The 21,862-nt window shown below is 44.1% G+C and overlaps 1 protein-coding gene across 1 annotated transcript in view; it reads left to right on the forward strand.

Moving 5' to 3' along the window:
* TSPAN32 (tetraspanin 32) overlaps positions 1–21,862 on the forward strand; it is a 56,154-nt gene that overhangs the window by 23,987 nt on the left and 10,305 nt on the right. Inside the window, exon 5 of the mRNA XM_026653924.1 lies at positions 21,457–21,580. Within this exon, the coding sequence (XP_026509709.1) occupies positions 21,457–21,580 (124 nt within the window). The remainder of the gene's footprint in view (positions 1–21,456; positions 21,581–21,862) is intronic.

The following is a 21,862-nucleotide window of genomic DNA, read 5'->3' on the forward strand; positions in this document are numbered from 1 at the left end:
TTATAGATTTTCTGTTCCATGATTGCATAATCAGTAGTAATTAAACCATTGGCAAGCAATCCTGAGTGCTGAAGATTGTTGGAAAATGGGAGCCTAATAAATCCCAGCTCTGAAGGGTTGTAGACTAGGAAGTCCTAATTATGACTGAAATAGGAAAATAGCAAAAGTTGATCCAACTAGGAAGAGATCTTTGGCAGCTCCATTGTTAGCACCATCAGTGGAAACACTAAAGTAGTGGGACACGGGTGTTTTCACCAACAAGTTGTCTAGCCCTGGTAAAAAAGGCCTCTCTATCCTGTCTACTCTTTTTTCTACCGCTGACACCGCAGCAGGAGCTGCATTGTTGCAAGGCAATCAGTGGGTGAGGTGCTGAAATTCCCCAGGGCAAATCAGCTCAAAGAAATCTTTGAAGTGAAAACCTTTTTGATTTTTCTTTTTCATTTTTCATTTTCAACTAGGTCTAGTGCTGAGCTATCAGCACTCAACCTGTCCTCAGACCCTACGCATTTCCAAACACAGTATGAACTTGTACCTCATCCCCAGCTATTCAACATGCAACTCTACCTGTTCACCTCAATCTCAACCTGCAGTATCACCTGCTAGTCTAGTTCTAGTACACCTCAGTCCTGGCCTGAAGCCCCTCTGAAAGGCCTTGGCTACACTTGCAGCTGTACAGTGCTGTGAGTTAAACCTGTCTTGGTACAGCTGAGTAGGGAAAGCACTGCAGTCTGTCCACATTGACCGCTGCCAGCGCACTGTCGTGGCCACATTTGCGGCAATTGCAGCGCCATTGGGAGCGGTGCATTATGGGCAGCTATCCCACAGAGCACCTCTTCCCATTCTGGCGCCGTGAGTTGTGGGAAGGGGGCGTGGGTGCAGGGGATTCTGGGTCCTGTCCCAATGCCCCGTGATGCATCGCTTCACATCCCAGAAATCCCTTTGTTTCCGTCCACCTTTGGCGCCATCTTTCAACGGTTTCTGTGCAGCGCTATCTGTCTGCGGGAAATGGAGTCCGAACTGCTGAGGCGTATGCTAACGAGTCTCGCCAGCACGTCACGTTTGGCTGTCGAACTATTCCTTAAGATCCAAAGTGAGAGTGAGGAGTCCGACAATGCTATCGAGCCGCAGAACGCATACGACACGAAATTGCTTGTGGCATTCACGGACATGCTCAGCACCATGGAACGCTGCTTTTGGGCTCGGGAAACAAGCACTGAGTGGTGGGATCACATCGTCATGGAAGTCTGGGATGACGAGAGTAGCTGCAGAACTTTCGGATGAGAAAAGCCACTTTCATGGGACTGTGTGAGGAGCTCGCCCCCACCCTGCGGCGCAAGGACATGAGATTGAGAGCTGCCCTGCCAGTGGAGAAGCGGGTGACTATTGCAATCTGGAAGCTGGCAACTCCAGACAGCTACCGGTCGGTCGCAAACCAGTTTGGAGTGGGAAAGTTGACCGTTGGAATCGTGTTGATGCAAGTTTGCAAGGCCATTAATCGCATCCTACTCAGAAGAACCGTGACTCTGGGTAACGTGCAGGAAATAGTGGATGGCTTTGCACAAATGGGTTTCCCTAACTGTGGAGGGGCAATAGATGGGACGCACATTCCTATTCTGGCACCACCCCACCTAGCATCAGAGTATGTTAATTGGAAGGGGTATTTCTCTATGGTTCTCCAGGCGCTTGTGGATCACCGTGGGCATTTCATTGACATTAACACAGGCTGGTCAGGAAAGGTGCATGACGCACATATCTTTTGGAACACTTGGCTGTTCAGGAAGCTGCAGGCCGGGACTTTTTTCCCAGAGTGGAAGATCACAGTAGGGGAAGTTGAAATGCCCCTTGTGATCCTTGGAGATCCTGCTTACCCGTTAATGCCGTGGCTCATGAAACCCTACACAGGGAGCCTTGACAGCAGCAAGGAACGGTTCAACTACAGGCTGAGCCGGTGCCGAATGACTGTGGAGTGTGCCTTTGGCTGTTTAAAGGGCCGCTGGCGATCTCTATATGGGAAGCTGGACTTGGCCGAACACAGCATCCCCGCGGTTATATCCGCATGCTGTGCCCTCCATGATATTTGTGAAGGGAAGGGTGAAAGCTTCACTCAGGCATGGACCTCCGAGGTTCAACACCTGGAGGCTGAATTTGCACAGCCAGAGAGCAGGGCTATTACAGGGGCCCAGCGCTGGGCTGCAAGGATTAGGGATGCCTTGAGGGAGCAATTTGAGGCTGAAAACCAGCAGTGATATCTGGTGCCCTGCACGGGAGTGAAGTGCAGTAGTTCCAATCTTTAGGAATCGGTGTTTGCTAAGCAGACTTGCAGTGCCTGTTTCTTTCCTGGGCTAAGGAATCTTTTACTTTATGCAATAATAAAGAATGTTTTCAAAGCTAAAAAATCCATTTATTGAAAAAAAAAATTTATTGAAAAGAAACACAACCGCTTGGGAATCAGAAAGGGCAAGGGGGTGGAGTGGGGAACGGTACAATCACAGATTCGCGTATGTCCTGTCTGGTGTGCTGTGCAGTGAATGCTGCACTTCAGGATAGCTATACTGCATGGTGATGGGGGTTGAGTACAGAGGGTAAGGGTCATGGTTTTCAGGGCTGGGTGGTGAAGATACTGGTGTTGGAGGCAGCTGGTGGCATGAAGAACCCGGAAGTTGGGGAAAGTGGGTTGGAGGTAACAGTGGGGCACAAGGGAAAGAGTTTTGCGACAAGGGCTGGTGGGGGAGGGGGGTGTTTGCGGTACTGCTCCTTCTGCATGGCTACAAGCTCCTGGATAGCATCTGCTTGGCACTCCAGGATGCTTATGAGCCGATCCGTGCTTTGCCACCAGTGCGCTGCGTTTTCCTGGCGGATCCTGCTTTCTCTCTCTCCCTCCAGTTCTGTGCTTTTTCATTCTCTTTAATAGATTGCCGCATCACTTCTTGGAGCATGTCGTCTGGTTTTTCGCGGTCTCTTCCTGAGTCTTTGCAGTCTCTGAGCAGGCGATAAGAGGGACGGCTCAGGTCTCAAGGTTGTTGCAGCTGTATAGGCAAAATGCAACATTTAACAGAGGTAGCATTGTTTATACCAGACAGAGTAATGATTCCCCCTGCACTTAAGGAGGGCACACACAGGGTCTACACAATAGCATAATTTTCCCGTCCCAAACAGAGCGCACACAACCCACGGGAGCCTCAAAATGGTGAGTAAGGGGGACTGATTGTTTCAGGGCTGTACTGTCCTCTGGGTTTCTGTGCCTTGGGGAGAGCCAACAGCTTCAGGGGGCACCTACACTGAACACTGTCCCAACATTTTCCACAGGAGTTCGTCCTGGATGATATCTCGCTGCTGAGGGTGACCTGGGAAGCAAGGGAGGGTCTTTTACTGCAATGTGGCTTCCACCCTGGCCCATATGCAGCTTGCCTGTGTGCAGCAATGGTCCCCCCCCACTCGCGGCACAGTGGCGCAGAAATGTTAGCCTGGCTGGGACAAGGACCACGGTGGCTCTCCCGATAAACCTGCGCAAGCGCATTGCACACATTCTGGATGAGACATTCGAAGAGATTACCAAGGCCAATTACCACATCAATGCACTATTCCGCATCTAGGCATGCATGCCTAACCCTCCTCTCCCAAAGAGCCCGCACCGAAAAAATTCCTTCCCGGAAAAAAAAACGCTTACCGTGAGCCTGCTCTTCTGTTTGTCCTCCACCAAGTACCGGCCGCTGCGACTGGCTACCTTCCTCCTGGCTCGAGAAGAGCTCCTGGCTGCATGGCTCCAGGGATTCCGGGGTGTCTCCATCCAGCCCACCACCATCACTCCCGTTTTCCTCCTCCTCCTCCTCCCATCCCAGCTCTGAAGTGTCCATGGTGGTGCTTGGAGTGGAGGTGGGGCTAACCCCAAGTATCGCATCCAGCTCTTTGTAGAATCGGCAGGTCGCAGGGGGAGCACCCGAGCGGCCGTTTGCGTTGCGTGCTTTGCGGTAGGCACTCCGCAGCTCCTTCACTTTAATCCTGCACTGCAGGGCGTCCCGGTCATGGCCCCTTTCCATCATGTCCTTTGATACCTTCCCGAAGGTATCGTAATTCCTAAGGCTGGAGCGCAGCTGGGACTGGACAACTTCCTCCCAAACACTGATGAGGTCCAGCAACTCGCCATTGCTCCATGCTGGGGCTTGCTTGGCGCGAGGAGGTATGGTCACCTGGAAAGATTCACTGATAGCACTCCACACCATGCCTGGCTGAGCAAACAGGAAGGGGATTTTTAAAATTCCCGGGGAATTTTAAGGGAGGGTCACATAGTTGGTTACCTGAGGCCAGGGCAGTAGAGTTTGAACTGATGACCAGAGTGGCTAGAACAGGCATTGTGGGATACCGCCGAATACTTCTGGAGGCCAGTCACAGCGCATTGGGCGGCCACACTGGCGCCGCAGCACTGCAGCGGCGGCGCAATACACGGTATTCCTCTCGGGGAGGTGGAGTACATGCAGCGCTGCAGCCATGGAGATACAGCTCTGTAAGTGCCTTGCCAGTGTGGACGGGGAGTGAGTTACAGCGCTGGGGACGGCTTTACAGCGCTGTAACTTGCAAGTGTAGCCAAGGCCAAAGTCTAGTTCTGAGCCCTCTCTGAAGTGATTCAGACCTCAGACAATCCAAGTACATTCCCACTTGTGACCTATCATGCAGTGGGAAGGCTAGTGTATTATCCTTACTTCTCCGTGATCCAACTGGCTAAATGCCCATAAGCAGCAAATGTATCTCCTTGAATTTTGCTGAGCATTTAATTATAGAAGAGGGGAGAAGCTGCTTCATGCATCTCACTGACCATACAATACAGTAAAGGAATCTAGTACCAGGAAAATTAGTAATGATGATTATTTTTGTGTGTGTGTTCCTTTAATTGGACAGCTTTGGCTCCCACCATAAGAGTGAAGTTATTTCATAGTGTTCAGCTACATTAGGAAAGCCTGGTTCCAGAAAACAAGGGATTGAATCTGCTTTTCAGAAAACAAGTTACTGTCATACCAGGTGTATTCCCAGTAACTGCTCTGTTTAAGTGGGCGCTATCACCTGTGTACTAACTATTAACATTAACCCTTTGTTTACCAATTGAACCCTGTTTGTAAAGCTTCCCCTTTATAGAAGTGTGAGAGAGCCTGACTTACAAGGATGGTGTTTATAAACAGGAGTGGTCTAGTTACAGGTCCTCATTAATCACCAAAATCTGGGTTTGTCTTGGGACCTCTGGTTCAGAAATAGGCAAGAGAAATGTCAGTGTCACTTCTTGATCTTTTTACCGCTGTTAGCAGTAACTTAGAAACCCTTCACATGAGCTGGGGAAGTTTTGGCCCTGTCATTTGGTAGGATGAGTCAGTAAAAATAAAACCGCTGTAGTGAGGAAGGATTTTTGCAGCAAGAGCAGATTTTTATGACCATAGATCAAAAAGCAAGTGAAGATGAGCATGGGCATAAAACAAACTAAACAAAGCCTTCCCAACCCAGGGTTCACAGAGCACCTGTTGCAAATAATTCTCCTAGGCACTCTCCCCATTCCCCTTCTCTAGCAGCTCCTCTTACAGCTGTTCCCCCGGCATACCTGTTGCAAGGGAAAGGAAAAGTGAAACTGGAGTTAACCCCTTGTTTGCTGCCCCAGTGTCATTCATAAATCCTTTGCTTGGTGTACATTTACCAGCTATTTGATGCAGTACGTACTGGCTCTTAGGAAAGATCGATTCTGGAACCTAGGGAAACTGTCTTATAATGCAATGCATTTGGGCCAGCATGTGCATAATATTGTTCAATTGGACTTTCCAGAACCTTATTGTGGCCGCATCAGACACTTCATTACTCGCTTGCAGAATGGGTGTTATCCTAGAATTTAGACGAGAAACTTTTTTGGTCCCTTCCCTGTCGAGTCAATAATATTTTGTTTGGGTATTTCAGTCTCTAGCTTTTCTTCAGATAATTCTCCTTTGAGTAGGGGGAAGGGGCTGTATGTATAACATTAGCACAATGGAGGCCCTGACTGGGGCCTCGAGGTGTTTTACCATGACCTAAATCAATAACAAGATATTACATTTAAAAATCTCCTCTGCTTGTTTCTGGTGGCTGTCCAGATGGAAGCTGAAAATTGCATGGCACTGTTCAGAAAAAGCAAGAGACAGCCCTGCTGTCCTGCCTAATATTTTGACTTTCAGTGACAGGTTCTGATATAGCTGAGTATGAGCTATTACTGAGTGCATAATGACAGGTTCCAGAGTGGTAGCCGTGTTAGTCTGTATGAGCAAAAACAACAAGGAGTCCTTGTGGCACCTTAGGGATTAACAAATTTATTTGGGCATAAGCTTTCATTGGCTAAAACCCTCTTCATCAGATGCATGGAGTGGAAAATACAGTAGGCAGATATATATACACAGTACGTGAAAAGCTGGGAGTTGCCTTACCAAGTGGGGGTTCAGTTCTAACGAGACAATTCAATTAAAGTTGAAGTGAGCTATTCTCAACAGGAGGAAAAATCACTTTTGTAGTGGTAATCAGGGTGGCCCATTTCAAACAGTTGACAAGAAGGTGCGAGTAGGAAGGCCACCCTGATTACTACTGCAAAAGTGATTTTTCCCCCCCCTCCTGTTGATAATAGCTCACTTCCACTTTAATTGAATTGTCTCATTAGAACTGACCCCCCACTTGGTAACGCAACTCCCAGCTTTTCATGTACTGTGTACATATATCTTCCTACTGTATTTTCCACTCCATGCATCTGAAGAAGTTGGTTTTAGCCCACGGAAGCTTATGCCCAAATAAATTTGTTAATCCCTAAGGTGCCACAAGGACTCCTCGTCGTGGAGTGCATAATGGTTGCTGCTTTGGCTTATACAAGCACTGCTCTGCTAGACTGTGTAACTCGTTCTCAGTGAGCACTTTGAATTAGAGCATGAAAACCATGTATATAGTAGAACCACATTAAGTCTGTTATAACCTATTTTTGACTTCTATTAGACAGTGCTGATCTATGCCTACCTTACTGTACCTACCTGGGTCTGTATTCTGCATGTATGCATCTGTAAGTAGGTCCGTATGTGGGGGTGAGCCTGGAGGGAAGTATGTGTGTAGATATTTGTGAGTACTGTGACAATATTTTTCCTATCACACTAGGGCGTTGAGGCTTAATTTGTTAATGTGCGTGAGCTGGTCAGAAATTGTACCATGGTGCTGAGCACCATAGAAATGCCTGTAAAAATTAAAGCCTAATCCTTTTCAAATGTCACTAGTGATTTTGGTTGCCCCAAAATTATTGGTTGCCCAGCATGAGACACCTTAACGGGGCCTGATTTACAGAGGGCAGGTGTTCAGCACTTTCTGAAAATCAGGCTTTTCTACAGTATCTCAGATTAGACTCCCAAAAACGGAGGCATCCAAAATCACTAGCCACATCTGAAAATGGAGGCCTAAACTAAATAGCGTATAAGTGCTGTCTGTCGATATTGAGTGTGTTTCTGTGGTACTGTCTGTGGAAGGGGGGGGCTGTATTTGTGTAAATACATATTATTACACTTCCGTTGATGCTGGCTATTCAATGCTGATACTGTGTTCTTGGGAAGTCAGCTTAATAATTTCCAGCTTTTTCAAAACTCACTACCCTGTATCTTCACTTGAAAGCCTGGAAGTTCAGAGGCGACTTGCTATGTCTGTGCTGGTTTCCAGTGACTGTGAAGACCCCACATCACACCATGTTTGCTCATTACACTTTTCTAGCCACTTACACAGTTCCAGAGTTGGATGTAAGGCTTTAGGGGAGAGCGAGCAGCATGAGATTTTTGACCCACACCGCTAAATGTACCTGACTGGTTTTAGGTTAAAATGGTGGTGGTAAGGAAGGAACTTGAAACCATCATAAAAGCTGACCATAGAAGAGAAGTCCAGCTGTTCCTACCAAGGTCTCTGCCTGCATAGTGGCCAGCATCTGATGTTCTTTTCCAGTGCACAATTGTCCTGTTGACTCTAGGACCCCCATGTGTTATCAGATCTGGTGAGACAAGGTGGGTGAGGTAATATCTTTTATTAGACTAACTTCTGTGGGTGAGGCCTTGTCTACACTGCCACTTTACAGTGCTGAAACTTTCCCGCTCAGGGGTGTGAAAAAACACACCCCTGAGCACTGCAAGTTTCAGCGCTGTAAAGTGGCAGTGTAGACAGTGCACCAGCGCTGGGAGTGCTGGTGCACTATCTACAGGGCCGGCTCCAGGCACCAGCCAACCAAACACGCGCTTGGGGCGGCACCTTAGAAGGGGCGGCCAATGTTGGGGTGGCGTGGAGTGCTCGCGGTGGTTTTTGTTTTGTTTTGTTTGGTGGGGAGGTGCTTGAGGGGTGGTTTGTTTGTTTGTTTGTTTGTTTGTTTGTTTGTTTGTTTTGTTTTGGCGGCGCTGGGGGGTGGCGGCGCTGGGGGGGTGGGGTCTGGGGGTTTGGGCGGCCCGGCGTGGCGCTGCGCTGCGCTCCGGGGGTTTCGGCGGCCCGGCAAGGCGCTCGGGGGTGGAGGGGTGGGGTTGGTTTGGGCGGCCCAGCGAGGTGCTGAGGGGGGCGGGGGTTTCGGCGGCGCAGTGCTGCGGGGGGGAGGGGTGATGTTACGGCGGGGCGGCGCTCTTCTTTTTTGCCTGGGGCGGCAAAAAAGTTAGAGCCAGCCCTGACTGTCTACACTGCCATTTTACAGCGCTGAAACTTGCAGCTCTCAGCACTGGTAGCTACTCCCCTTGTGGGGGTGGTTTTCACGTTGTTAGAGAAGACGTGCCCTGAGCGAGACAAGCTTTTGAGGTTTGGTGGGCGGGCATTCTGGTGAACTTTAGGACTTTCCCTTTCCCTCTGTTGTTTCATTGCAGAATCTAGAGTAGCTAGCGATATTAATATAACAAGCACTCAGAATAACCATCCCATTCTTTCTCTCAAGGGTAGGGAGGGAGTGAAGCGGGGACATGTGCCAGGGAATTACAATATAATATAGGGGAACAAAGAGTTTTCCAACTTAAAAGTTGTTTTTGTCGCTCATTTTTCCCCCCTTCTTCCATTTCTTTCTCCTTGTTTTTTTTATTTTCATCTTCTCCCTCTTCAGATTATTTTCTCTCTTCCTACTTTTCCTCCTCCTGTCATCTGTCCTCTTTTTTTTTTTTTTTTTTTTAGAAAAGCAGCATCTTTCCTCTCATTCTTTGTTTCTTCCCCATTAGCTCCTTTTCACCCACCTCTTGCTTTCCCATCTTATTTTCTCTGTGCCCTTCACTCCTCCCATTTTTCCATTCTCTCCACTCTAGGTTCCTGTTTCTCCCCTCACCCACCTCCTTCTCTTCCCCACCAAAGGCCAGCTCTTGCTGTGTGTGCTCATCCTCCTCCCTTTGTGAGGTTAACCTTTCTTCTAACTCCCACCTTCTGAGAGAACCCACTGTTGCTGGGAGAAGGGGGCCTATGTTTTTTCTGTCTGTTACCGCCTCTCTCTCACCACAGGAGACCTGATGGTAAGGAAGGCAGCATTCTCTCTCTGCACTCCCCCGCCCCCCAAACCACCTCAACCACCTCACCTGCCTCCCTCCACTGTGCCAGCATCTGAACTAGCTCCTCACAGAGATGTGACTTCTTGTGGCCAGAGGCCACACTGACAGTTAGGAGCTAGCTGGTAGCTAGGAGGGAATTCCTATTGGCCATGCAGTATAATCTGCAGAAGCCCAAGTATTAAATCATTCAAGGAATAATTAAGGAACTTCTGCCAGGGATTTAGCAACTCTTGTAGTTTGGCCCTGAGTGACTGCAGTGTGTGCCATGAATAGCCAATACTTTTCTAGAGATTCTTCCATGACCAGCTCCTGCCACAATCCATCAGTGTATAATTTGAAGGTGCTCTCTACAGGAGAAGAGCTGGACTTGGCTTTCATTACATGAAAGCTGAGATTAACATTAACACTTACATCATCCCAAAATTCCAGGGGACTGTCTCCTGGTTGTCCTTGGATTGGTGTGTTCCTTGAATATGAACCGCCTCTCTTTACGTGGCAATCTTCTTTCACTGTTTAAATCAAGACCTGTATTTAATAAATTGCTAAGTGTTTTCATAAGTAACAATTTTCCCAAGTGCCTTCAGGTGAGTGTAAAGATTAGACCACTTCATTCTGTACTGTATTGTGCATAGGGAATAAATTAATAGGTTAGCTTTTATAGAGCGGTGGATGCAGTACACACAAGATTTTTCACAGGAATCTGCACACAAATGCCTGTGATCTTCCTTTTCACTGCATGATGACAAGAGAAGCCAAACCTTTTACACTCCAGGACTTATAGCCGATAATGTAAGATTGTCTTCCCCTCCATTTATAAGATTTATAAGCCACCTTGATGTCTGTCCTCAGGAATATTGCAATCAGCTAACAGCCATCTCTTAATCGGTCAGCCTGCCATCCACTCCCCAACTCCTTCTGCCTACTGCATCCTCCTTCGTAGCCCAGGGGACCACTCTGCTTTTCTAAAGGGCAGAATTCAATTAAAGGCATCTCATAATAGAGCGGCAGCTGATTACTTTGTTATTGAGCAGGGTGGCGTATTTAAGACTGCAGCTTTAGGACAGCAAAATCCTGGCATTTTGAATGTGAGAGCCAAGACAAAATTAACAATGATATATAAACTTTGCAAATAATTTCCTAAATTTGGGGCTTTTGATCAAAAATGTTCTAATTGGAAAAGAGCAAAACCATTGGTTCCCTCGTCAGTTCATATTGGATTGAAATTAGCTTTGTTTTAGTCACAATTCCAAGTGTAAAGATCAAATTTTCAAAGGAAGATGCAACAACAGGTGTATCAAAAATGTAAAATCCAGACTTGCATGCACAAAATACTGTTCCTTGCAGGAATGCATGCTGGGACTGAAGTAGCTTTGAATTATGTGTGAACTTTTATAACTTCCATTTAAAGGCTCAGATCAGGAAAACGGTCTCATTCAGGACAGCACTTAAGCATATTCTCAAAGTTAAGCATGTTCCCTTATGTTCATCAAGATGTGGGTTTTACATTTAGCTTTGAATGTAGCAAGATTTGGGTTTGCTCTGATTCCTTCTGGCAGGGATTTTATACTCTTGGTCCAGCTACTATGAAGGTTGAATCTCCCCTGTCAGAGTGTAGAATACAATACTATATTTTTGAGAAGGATAGTGCCTGTCTCTGCTGGATTCCTGGGCATCATTCATATCTTCTGTGTCACTAGACTGGATTTTTGCATTCAAATATTTTGGGGCATTACCTCTTTCTCAACTATTTCAAATGTGGGCTGAATGTTTTTCAGAGAATTTCACTGAAATTTTTGAAAAACTTCAGAATTTTATTTTTGCAGAAGTGTTGCTGGATTTTGATTCAACCAGCTCTATAACTGGTGAGATTTTTGTAAATTTTTTGTTGTTGAAAATATTCATTGAAATCTTGGGGAAACATTTTTTTTTTAAAATCAGAATGTTGATTAAATATTCAAAAAAGTGTGTATTCGTTTTTGTTTTTTTTTTTTTTTATTTAGCAGTTTTTTTGAACAGCTTAAGCTACGTCTGAAGCTTGTGGCTGAAGCACATTCTTCCACTACTCAATCTTCAAACGTTTTTCCTTCTGTTTCAACTTTATTTTTGGCTTCAATGGAACTTTTGGTATCCAACAACCCATCCACTTCTTAAAGTGATGATCCCTGTAAAGAGACTTATTCATGTCTGAAAAGAGGATTTTTTCTCTTGTTTCAACCAGTTAGGCTCCAGGAAAGACTTGTTTTAAAAGAAGAAGAGAGGCCTATACTGTTTTTTACTGCTACATTGCCACTTTACAGGAGGATCTAAGGATTTTTGTGGAAAAAGTACTTGAAAGTCTTTGAAGAGTAGGACTTCAGAGGTTAGCAGTTCAGGATCCATGGGTGATGGTTCATGGTTCTTGGCTCTGTGAAACAAAGGTTTTTATCTGGCTTTTGTCAGAGATAACAAGTGGCAGGGATGAAGTATTGAGTGGGGTAGCCTTAAGGGTTGGAAAGAATTCAGGGATAACATTATAGAAGGTTCATGATTCAAGGTTGAGAGGTCACAGGTCCAAGCTACAGGACTCGATGGGTCTGGTGGCCAGAGTACAGAGTTGTAGGATTGGGCGGGATGTCAGAGAGTGTTGACTTTAGCCTGAAGTCTTGGAGTTCCGATGTTAGGGTTGATTCTGGGACTTGAGAGTCAGGACCCAACATCAGAGTCAGTTTGAGTTTAGGAGTTCAGGGTTCATAAAATCAAGATACTGGAAATAGAGACTTAATGGGTCATGTAAACCCCAAGAATTCTGGATTATTCTCTATAGAAATAAAATAATGATTTCTCCAGTCAGATTTGAAATGCTGTAAGTGATAAAGCTCCCACTACTTGCCATTGGAAAATATTCAACACTCTTCCTTGTTAGGAAGGTTTTTACTGATATTTAGCCTAAATTATCTTTTGTTTAATTTCACCCCTTACTCCTAGTTATATACTCAATCACCGTGCTAAATAATTTGGTCTCAATCCTCATCTGTGCCACCATTATGTCTGGCACAGCTAGTTGTCCAAATCAGCCCCTAACTTAAATTAGAGAAGCTGCGGGGCTGCTCTGATTTATGTCAGCCAAAATGTTCTGCTGGCCAGTGACTGACAGAGCACTTCATGCTTCGTCCCTGTCCCCATCACAGCAGCTTCTCATTCCCAGCCAGAAGAGTGTCAGCAGAGGCCATTATAAAGCCAAGTAGGGTTCCTTTAGGTCAGCTATAAAGGTGACTTCACAGTTAAATATGTTAGGATTTTTTTTTAATGTTTGGCAGAGATCATATCCTTCATTCTTCAGGGCACATCCTAAATCCTGAGCGGGTTAGGAAGAAATTTTGCCTGTGAGCAAGTTATTCCATAATTGCCACTTCAGTTTCTTGCCCCTTCCTCTAAAGCATCTGGCATTGGCCACCGTAGGAGACATGATACTTGACTAGATAGACCACTGGTCCAATCTGGCAACCCCTAAATTTCTGTGACTTGGAATCCAGTTGATTAGCCTTGACCAGCATCGCAGCTGTTCCTTGGATGGAACCTCTCATCTCTCATTCATTTGAGATGTGCTTTTATTTATTTATTATTATTTTTTAACTTAGCACCCAGAGGCATGCTGGTTGTTTCTCAAAGTCAGGTCCCTTCCCTGAAGAGTTTACCACCTAAAGTCCTGATCTGCAAACTTTTCCACATGGACAGACACACAAAGAGCTCCACAGAAGCCACTGGGACTTTGGGTAGGGTTCTGGGATCGTCCTGCATGATAAGCATTACAAGATTGGGCCTGAAATATAATGCACCTTTCATCTCCCTGCTGCCTAGTACTGTATATTTTAGCCACATCCATGGTTATGTCACTGCCATCTAGTAGGCATAAAAGATGGGGATGGGATATGTTCAATAACTGTTAAAAACCTTGTGCTATGCAAAGTCTCTCTTCCCTCAGTGGAAGGCGGAGGAGTATGAGAGAGTAGAAGCCGTGTGTGATTTGCTACATGTTTAATTCCAAGTAGTGTTCTTGAACAGCACCATGCAGAAAATGGAGCTGTATCTCTCAGCTGGAAAGTGAAGCGGGTAACTGTATCATGGAGATTGGCGTCTGCTTACGCACTTAGGACAGCTAGGTTGTTCCAGTGGAGCAGTGTGCATTTTTTTGGAAGGAGAGGATGTGGGGAGACTACAACAGCAATGGCATGGAGGGCAAAGAGGTGAACAGTTAAATTGGCTGCTGCTTATTTTCCTGCAGAAGGTTTAATAATTTTGTGCAGGAACCTCTTGGAAAAAGCAGTGTATAGTTACAGGAGAGAAAGGTAGGAGTAAGAGATGGTGAGCTGAGGGCCTTCATTAATGCGATGCCTCTGTGACCGTCCCAAAACAATTGGTGGAGATTGAACACCATTTTGCTTGTTCCCCTTTGTGGTCCCATTAGTGGTGGCATGTGCCAACAGGTGGGTTTTTTTTAATTATTGTTTTTCATTTGTTTTTGATAATGGAACCAGTGGATTCCCTCATCTTCCTATCAGCTGGCTCCAGTGACTGCAGGGCAACCTGTGTAAAATGACACCTTACTGACTCCTGCAGCCTCTCACACGGGGCCTTAAAGCCCATTTTGGATTGTGGTGCTGACCAGATTGCTGCTGCTGCTGCTATTGACTGCCGTTGAGGAGAACTAAAGGGAGGAATTGACAGGCTATTAATAGAATAGAAAACTGCACCAAGACATTCAAAACTCTAAAACAAGAACCTGTTCACACCAATGGGAGAGGAGTGAGCTCTGTAAAAGCAACCAGGAGCCTGATCTATGGCCCACTGAAGTCAGTAGGAGTCATTCCAGTGACTTCAATGGGCTTTGAATCAGGCTTTTAGATCAGTCCTTTTCCTCCTCCCTCAGCTGCGCTTTCCAATTCCTTGCTTCTGCCCTAGCAACTCCTCTTATTGTCCACTTCCATCTCACTGTCTCTTATTCCTACCTTTCTCTCCCGCACCATTCTGCCTTCCCGGTCCCTGCTTCTTGTCTCACCTCGCTTTGTGCTCCCCGTTCCCTGCCTTCCCTGCTTTCTTCTCACCTCCCGGCCCCCGCTTTTGGAGGATCTTTTCTTGCCTGCTATACATGTGTGCACAAGAGCCTGGAAAAAAGAGAACTATTCCTTAAATAGAGCACCCTTATTTCTTTTCTACAGTCCTCCACTGGCGGACTCCTAATGCCCTGTCCACTCAGGACAATGGGAGTTTTTTTCCATTGACTTGAATGGGAGCAGGATCAAGCCCTTCAACCAACATTTTCAATACTGATAGCCTAATCTAGATGCCTAGATATATACATAGATTAACAATGTGGTAATTCTCAAGACCCCATGCATAAAGAATTCCTATTGTGCTTCCATACAGTTGAAAATGAAGTACACTAGTGATCCTGTGTACAAAAACCTAGGACTGAATACACATAAAACCTTCCAAAGAGAGAGCTTCCTCAGCAGATTTTGGCTGGGGTCGATCAGTTAAGGCTCCCTGATCCCCAGGCTGCTTTAACTTACTGCAGCTGAGGACTGGCATAGTGTAATTGAACTCTGCCAGACCCCTGGCCCCACTGCTGTGCTCTGACATATCCTCTGGAGGGGTGGAGGAGCCAGCTCTATTCATGCCAGAGAGAAGTCCCCTTCCACTGGGGTAATTCTTTGCTGGCCAGTTAAATGAGATTCTGGCCTGTTCTCTGCAGTGCATAAACAAGGAAACTTGTGTTTAACTGTACTGCTGCTGTAATTTATAAACAAGTCTGCTCACAGAGGTGGAGCAGGGACTTTCCAATGAGCTTGAAGCTATGATTCTTGTGTGGGCCTCAGGTAGCCCCAGAGTTCTGGAAATCGCAAAAGGGTCTTTGTCTACTTTCTTCTTTTAAGCACTGTCAGAAACATTGGTGGTCTTTCAATCAGATGGCCTCGCTATTAATTAGGGTTCTGCTTGAATGATCAAGATCCATTATCCTCGATTCTCATCGTGGCCTATCATGCATGACAATAGTAATTTCTGTCATTTCTGGCTATCTGGGTTTATCAGTGTGAAAGAGAATCAGTGCAGGACTACAGTGCTCCCATTGTTTCATTCTGACTTCACTAACTCCTGCTTAAGTTCTCTACCATCCTTCCCACCAGGTTCTGTTATGTTTTCAATCTACTGTAATTAGATCGTAAGTGCCACAGAGCAGGGAATTTGCTTTTTTTTTTTTTTTTTTTAATGTTTCCAGGATTCCAAAGTGTCATGAACACACATGGCTTTACACCTTAAAAAATATAAAGAAATAAAAGATTGAGTCAAATGAATCTGTAAATGATTCACTTACTCAGCTTATGAAGGAATAGAGTTGTTATCCGTTTATGACTTGAAAATGCAGTAAAACAGATACACGTACAGGTTAAAAAAACAGTGCTAAAGACAACTATGAGCTTGGAATGCGCATTTCTGTTGAGGCCACTATGAATGATCTCAGTTGTGGCATATCAAAGACCCCCCAAAAGGTAACCACTTTGTAGCAGAATGCTTCCATAACTCTGCCTTAGCAGGACTTTTCAGATGAAAGAGAAATAAGTGCAAAATTATCTTTTTCAATAAAATGGTTATTCAATTGATGATAAAACTTCCTGTAACTGTCCTCAAATTCCAAGTTTGCTAACAGGTTATTTACTAAACAATCTTTGCTGAATGCTTTAGCTAAATTTATGGCTACAACCATTCTTGGTCCTATTCTAAACACATTAACTTTCCAATAAGCCTTCAATTGACTTGCTTAGGTTGCCTAAACACTGTTGTTCAGAGGCAGTTTCCCTTGACAATCTTTGGCATGACAGGGGTGGGTAAACCAAGAAGGTAGACAGTGTTGTCTAATACATATATTCCAAATGTACCTAAAGATAAAATCCTCCTTTATAACTAACTTAACACTGGGAAGGTGCAATTTCTGACTTAGAGAAGGTAATAGATAAGGATGTGATTTAGTCGCTAGATGAGACAAAGAACTTGAACTCTAAAATTTCTAGGCAGGGTAAAAGCCCAGTTGTATTTAAACATATTGCTCACTGGGACAGCCTGACCAGGCCTGGGGGCCACAGGGATGGGAGGGAATCTGGGAGAGTGGCAAGCATCCAATCTTGATCCCATTTAGAATAAACAAAATTCCCGTTTGTTTGAGGAACACTGCGCAAATAACTTTGATGTAGTTGACTGCACCTCACTTTGTAGTAGTCTCCCAATCTGCTGACATGTCTAAGCAGGCTCTAATTAGAGGTGTTTCATCCAGGAATACAACTGGAAACAAGTAGTTTCTCTGGCTCCAGCTTAGAACTGAAACTGTGTACTTCAGGGTGCTTGGAGAACTTAATAAAACTGTTACACTCCAAAGCATTCGAACTGGAGATTTTCTTTAGTCTAAACCTATTTCATCAGCAGTGATCAGGAGGGACAGTCTCAATCTGAATCAGAGCTTCTTTCAGAAATACTGCTCCAACAATAGCACATGCTTGGTTTGCCATGTTTACAGAACAGTCTGACTGTGCAGAAAGTCTCAATAACATGAACCTCTTTGCAGTGAGCAATCTAGAAAGTGACCTGATCCCACTTATGCTGATGTGTGTGCTTTTTGAAGCCTTTAGAATAAAGGCTGATACAAATCCATCCCAGGGACCTCTTGTCCAAATTGCTCAGTCCATTTTGTGGTAGCTCCAGTCTGTGTCAAGGTGCTTAGCACATCTGTGGTTTTCTTAAAGCACATTACTAACAATATGAACATAACCACTCAAACAGGACATTAAAAGGCATCCTGTTTGCTGAACTGTGAGTCACTGCCTTGACTTCTCAGCACTTGGAGTGGGAAACCCAAGGAGGTTAATCATTAAGTTTGAGGTAATGTAATGGACTAATTACTGCCCTTCATTGCAACTGTGCCACTACCATGAATCCAGGGATCAAGAGAGAACAGTATAATGGAAATTAAGCAGACTAGTTCAGCAGCATCCATTGCCCCTTGCTTGAGAAAAATCCAGGGGTGAAACTCTGGCTCCATTTACATCAGTAAAACTCTCATTGACATCAGTGGGTACAGAATTTCAATGTGGGTTTCTCAATCTCACATTTTCTTTGAGTTGCATTTTATTTTATTTTTTATTTTTGTTCTTGCACTATATCTTCCTTAGAAGAAGTGAAGAGGGGAAGTTTCACATCTAAGAGTTTGCACCCCATTTTGAGCTGGATAGGAACAGCAACGCAGGACTAATATTTTTCAAAGCTCAACTACACAACCAATTGCAAACAAATTTTCCAGCTAAAGAGTCAAGTGATTCATTTCCCCAGGTCCAGTAATGGTGTAGTCTGTAACTAAACAGTCTCCTACCCTAACATAGCTCCTTTTTATTGGTGTTTATATAGTGCCTCCGATACACACCATGACATGGTGCTTTAGAGGAAGAATGAATCTGCTCTCTATGCAGCTGTGACCATCATGTACCAGCCAACATGGCAGCAGCTGTACAATGTGTTCAGCAACAAACAGCTGTGAATATCTGGATTGCTGCACTTATTCTATGCTAGGATTGTTCTCATGCGACATGAGTGCATGACATTCTGAAAAGGACTCTAAGGGTAAAGTTCATCACCGGTACAGAATGTGTATGAATGTTCAGCCAATGCAACTGTTGAGCTGCCTGCATAATGCCACTCTTTTGGAAAATAACTATGGTCTGGTCACAGATTGTTCCATTGTCACCGGAGGTGTGTAGAGGTTTGGGGAGTTCTTTAATGATCCGTGCAATCTAAGCATCAGTTGATGCTTTCTCGTCTCACTGATGGTTCAGGATACACTGACACATCACTAAGGTAAACAACTAGCAGCTTTAGAACCTGATCCAAAAATAATTTAAGAGTTTTTTCCATTGACTTTAATGGGTTTTGGATGAGGCAATGATTGACTACATCCACCCAAACTGGAAACCTCAGAACTAACTAAACTTCCCGAAGTATCTTCTCCAAATATTTACTAGATCTTAATATTAACACTTCTGAATTTTTCAGAAGTTCCCTAGTCAGAAACATGGAGAGGATCTTTCCAGGACCCTTAATCCAAGATTTTCAAAATATAGAAACCTAAAGTTGACTTTCGGTGGGTGTTGAGTGCTTAAGTCATTTAGGTCCTTTTTGAAAATCCCACTCTTGGAAGTCTCACTTGAGGCTCCTTTTTTAAAAAAAAATAATAATCATGGTCTGTTGTTAAATACTTACCTTACTAAAATATAAATAAATATTAAATAGTATGATTATTGTATAGAATACAAATTACACATACAGCACCATAAACCTACACAAGATTATGCAAATATAGTTAAATACATTTTCTGTCCCAAAAATATAGTCTATAGAGGTCATCTTAGTCCCAGACACAGTTCTATATCTGTGTCTAACACTTGGGTTGGGAAAGTTCAGAAAAAGTTAACATGCTTCATGGCATGAGAACCAATTGGCTTATATGGCTCTTCCTTCTCCTCTCATTCACTTCTTTGGCTTTTCCAGAAGTGTAAGACATTAATGGGTCAGGAAAGTTGTTGTTCCCCCCCCCCCCCCCAGGATTTTTGTTTTAAAATGTCTGATTTTCAACAGAATAGAAACCTTTTCACGAGGATTTGTTTTGTTGAAAGGCCACTAAATTTGGGGAAAGTAGATAAAATGTTTGGACTAGCTCTAGAAGTCAGTATTAGAGGGCAGGCCAGGTAAAGGATAGTCTATATAGCCACTAATTACAGTCTCATGTCAGGCTGCCAATGGGTCATCTCTTCCTTTGCGCTCACTGTTTGAAATCTAGTCTTTCCACAGTAGCATGTCTGGGACTAATATATAGTTTACTTAGGAAGAACAGGACTGTGGTGGTACTGTAAAGTAGTAATACCAAAGTCACAAAATGACCAACCTCCCTCTACTTTTCTGTCTTTGACAGGCAGACTGAATTTGTGTCACATGGTGCAGGTGGCAATTTTTAATTTCCTGGGAGCAGCTTGTTTTACTGCATTTGGCAGTTTTGTATCTTCATCAGAACCTTTATTAGTGCATTGCTGGGTCTCTCTCTAACCACACCTGTTATGTTAATTGATTATGTTGTGTGTAACAGCAAAGCCCCATCACCCCAAGGAGATTAGAGGTATTCTGTGGATTAGAACCAATGATCAACCAACTGGACTACAAATTGCCAGCTATTCCCTCTGCAACTCCCTGAATTCTGTGGCAGTGCTCACATGAAATTCTCTCATTCTACCACTTCTTGCTTTCAAAGGTCTATGAAGCCATTGCTACAAATCTCTTTAAAAGGCCCCGTAAAAATAAAAAGATGTCTCAAACTTCCTTCATATCTATTCCCTGTTTGATACTTTTGGAGAAATATTTTGATGCATTGCCTAAAGCCTGAAATCCATACTTGCTGTGAATTAGGGCCAAAACTAAGTCATCTTTGCTTCTCCTACCTCCTCCTTAGTTATAAACCCCTGGCAGAGACTTTGCAGTTGGCTGGCTAACGCTTTCTAACGATCCCTGTTTCATCTCGGAGCTGCAAAGAATAATACATGCTGTCTTTTTCTAAGTAAGTTTCTAAGCAGAACCCTTAAGACTTGATGCAAAACCTTGCTGAGAGATGGGTTTGCTCCAACTGCACTTGTTCCCTCCCCTTCCCCTTGCTCTCTGTCTTACTGATTAATTTTCTGTTCTAAGTGCTAAGCTTTGGTCTCAGACCCATTCAGATCAATATTGGAAGAAAAAGAGAAAATGAAAGAAAGAAATGGAATTTTACCAGCTCCCTGCTAGAACCAAGGGCAATTGAGATTTTTTTTTTTCTTTTGAAAGCTGAACAAAGGTTGGTTGAGATTTCTGAAGCTATGAGATTTCATATTTTCAGTGAATATTTAGGGCCTGATTCACCACTGCATTACTCTAGTTTTACACCAATGAAAGTCCATTGATTTAGAATGGAGTTACTTTTGTGTTATACTGGCGTAACTATCTACCGACGGTACTTATGGCACCCATTATCAGAATATTTTAGTATCTCACCATCATTAATGTGTTTATCCTCAAAACACCCCTGTGAGTTGGGGAAGTGCTATTATCCTCATGCTGCAGAAGGCAATTAGCGGCTACGAATTCCACTGGATGGCAGGGTACCGAGGAGTTAGGCATTGCATTCCTGTGTGGATTTAGCCCTAAGTGACTTGTCCAAGGTCACACAACAAGTCTGTGTCAGAGTAAAGAAGGGAAGTGACTTAGCCACTGGACCATCCTTTTTCATGGATTACATGGTAGTAAGTTAGGCTGCTTTACTCAAACAAAACACCTTAGAGCTGGTCAAAAATTGTGAACGTTTTTCAAAATGTTTTGGGAAATAATTTTGTCAAAAGACTTGTAGTTGAGCTAGTTAAATACTTCAAGTATAAAAATATTGGTGTATTAAAAACAAAAAGACCTTTGTTCATATGGTTTAATGGTGTCACATAGAAGGGAATGTAGGAATTAAATATTCAGTACAATACCCATGTTAGTCATGTAACTACCTGTTCAGTTTCCATTACAATTAATTTTAATGTGCCATATATTATACTGAATATTTACATCTTAGTACTAATTCCAGAAACAGCTGCAGTCTATTCCATGGAAGGTGTTCAAAAAATGTCCTCCCTAGAATTGTAGGAACAATCCATTCCTGGTAAAACAAGAAATGCAGTTCAAATTCCTCTTGTCTATATTTGAGTTTCATTAATAGACCTGAGATAGCCCTCTATCTATCTGGCTTTATTTGCTAACCCACTTTGCCTGGGGGAGTTCCTGTGTTTGTACAGTGCCTAGCAAAATGAAGAGTGACTTGTCTGGTCAGACCCCTATCCTGGACATGCCTTTTTTGTAGGTAGAAGATGCCATGATGGATGTGTATGATTCTGTGTACGAGGAAGTGAGGAGGAACTTGTCCAGCTTCAGGAGGCAGGAACTAGCTACCATCCATGAAACAGTAAGTTGCTTCCAGTCTTGGTGTATCCAGGCTCAGGAGATCTTGCTCCAGGGTGTCTTTACATTGACTTCAGTTAGCTTTGGATGAAGCCTATATTCTTCTATTGTCTGGACTTCCCAAACACCATAGTGGTTTTTTGTTCCTTAGATCACAGAGCTCCTGCTCAGTTCTTCTGTGGCCACTACTGCTATTGCTTTTCTGAGGTTGGCATTGCCAGGTTTGGCTGGCTGAATTAGCAGCAGGATGAAAGGATTAGTAGGAGTTTCATAGGACTATAGATAATGATATACTACAAATATTAAAA

This window comes from Terrapene carolina, unplaced genomic scaffold (assembly GCF_002925995.2).
Source record: "Terrapene carolina triunguis isolate 2854851 unplaced genomic scaffold, T_m_triunguis-2.0 Scaffold171, whole genome shotgun sequence".
NCBI lineage: Eukaryota > Metazoa > Chordata > Testudines > Emydidae > Terrapene > Terrapene triunguis.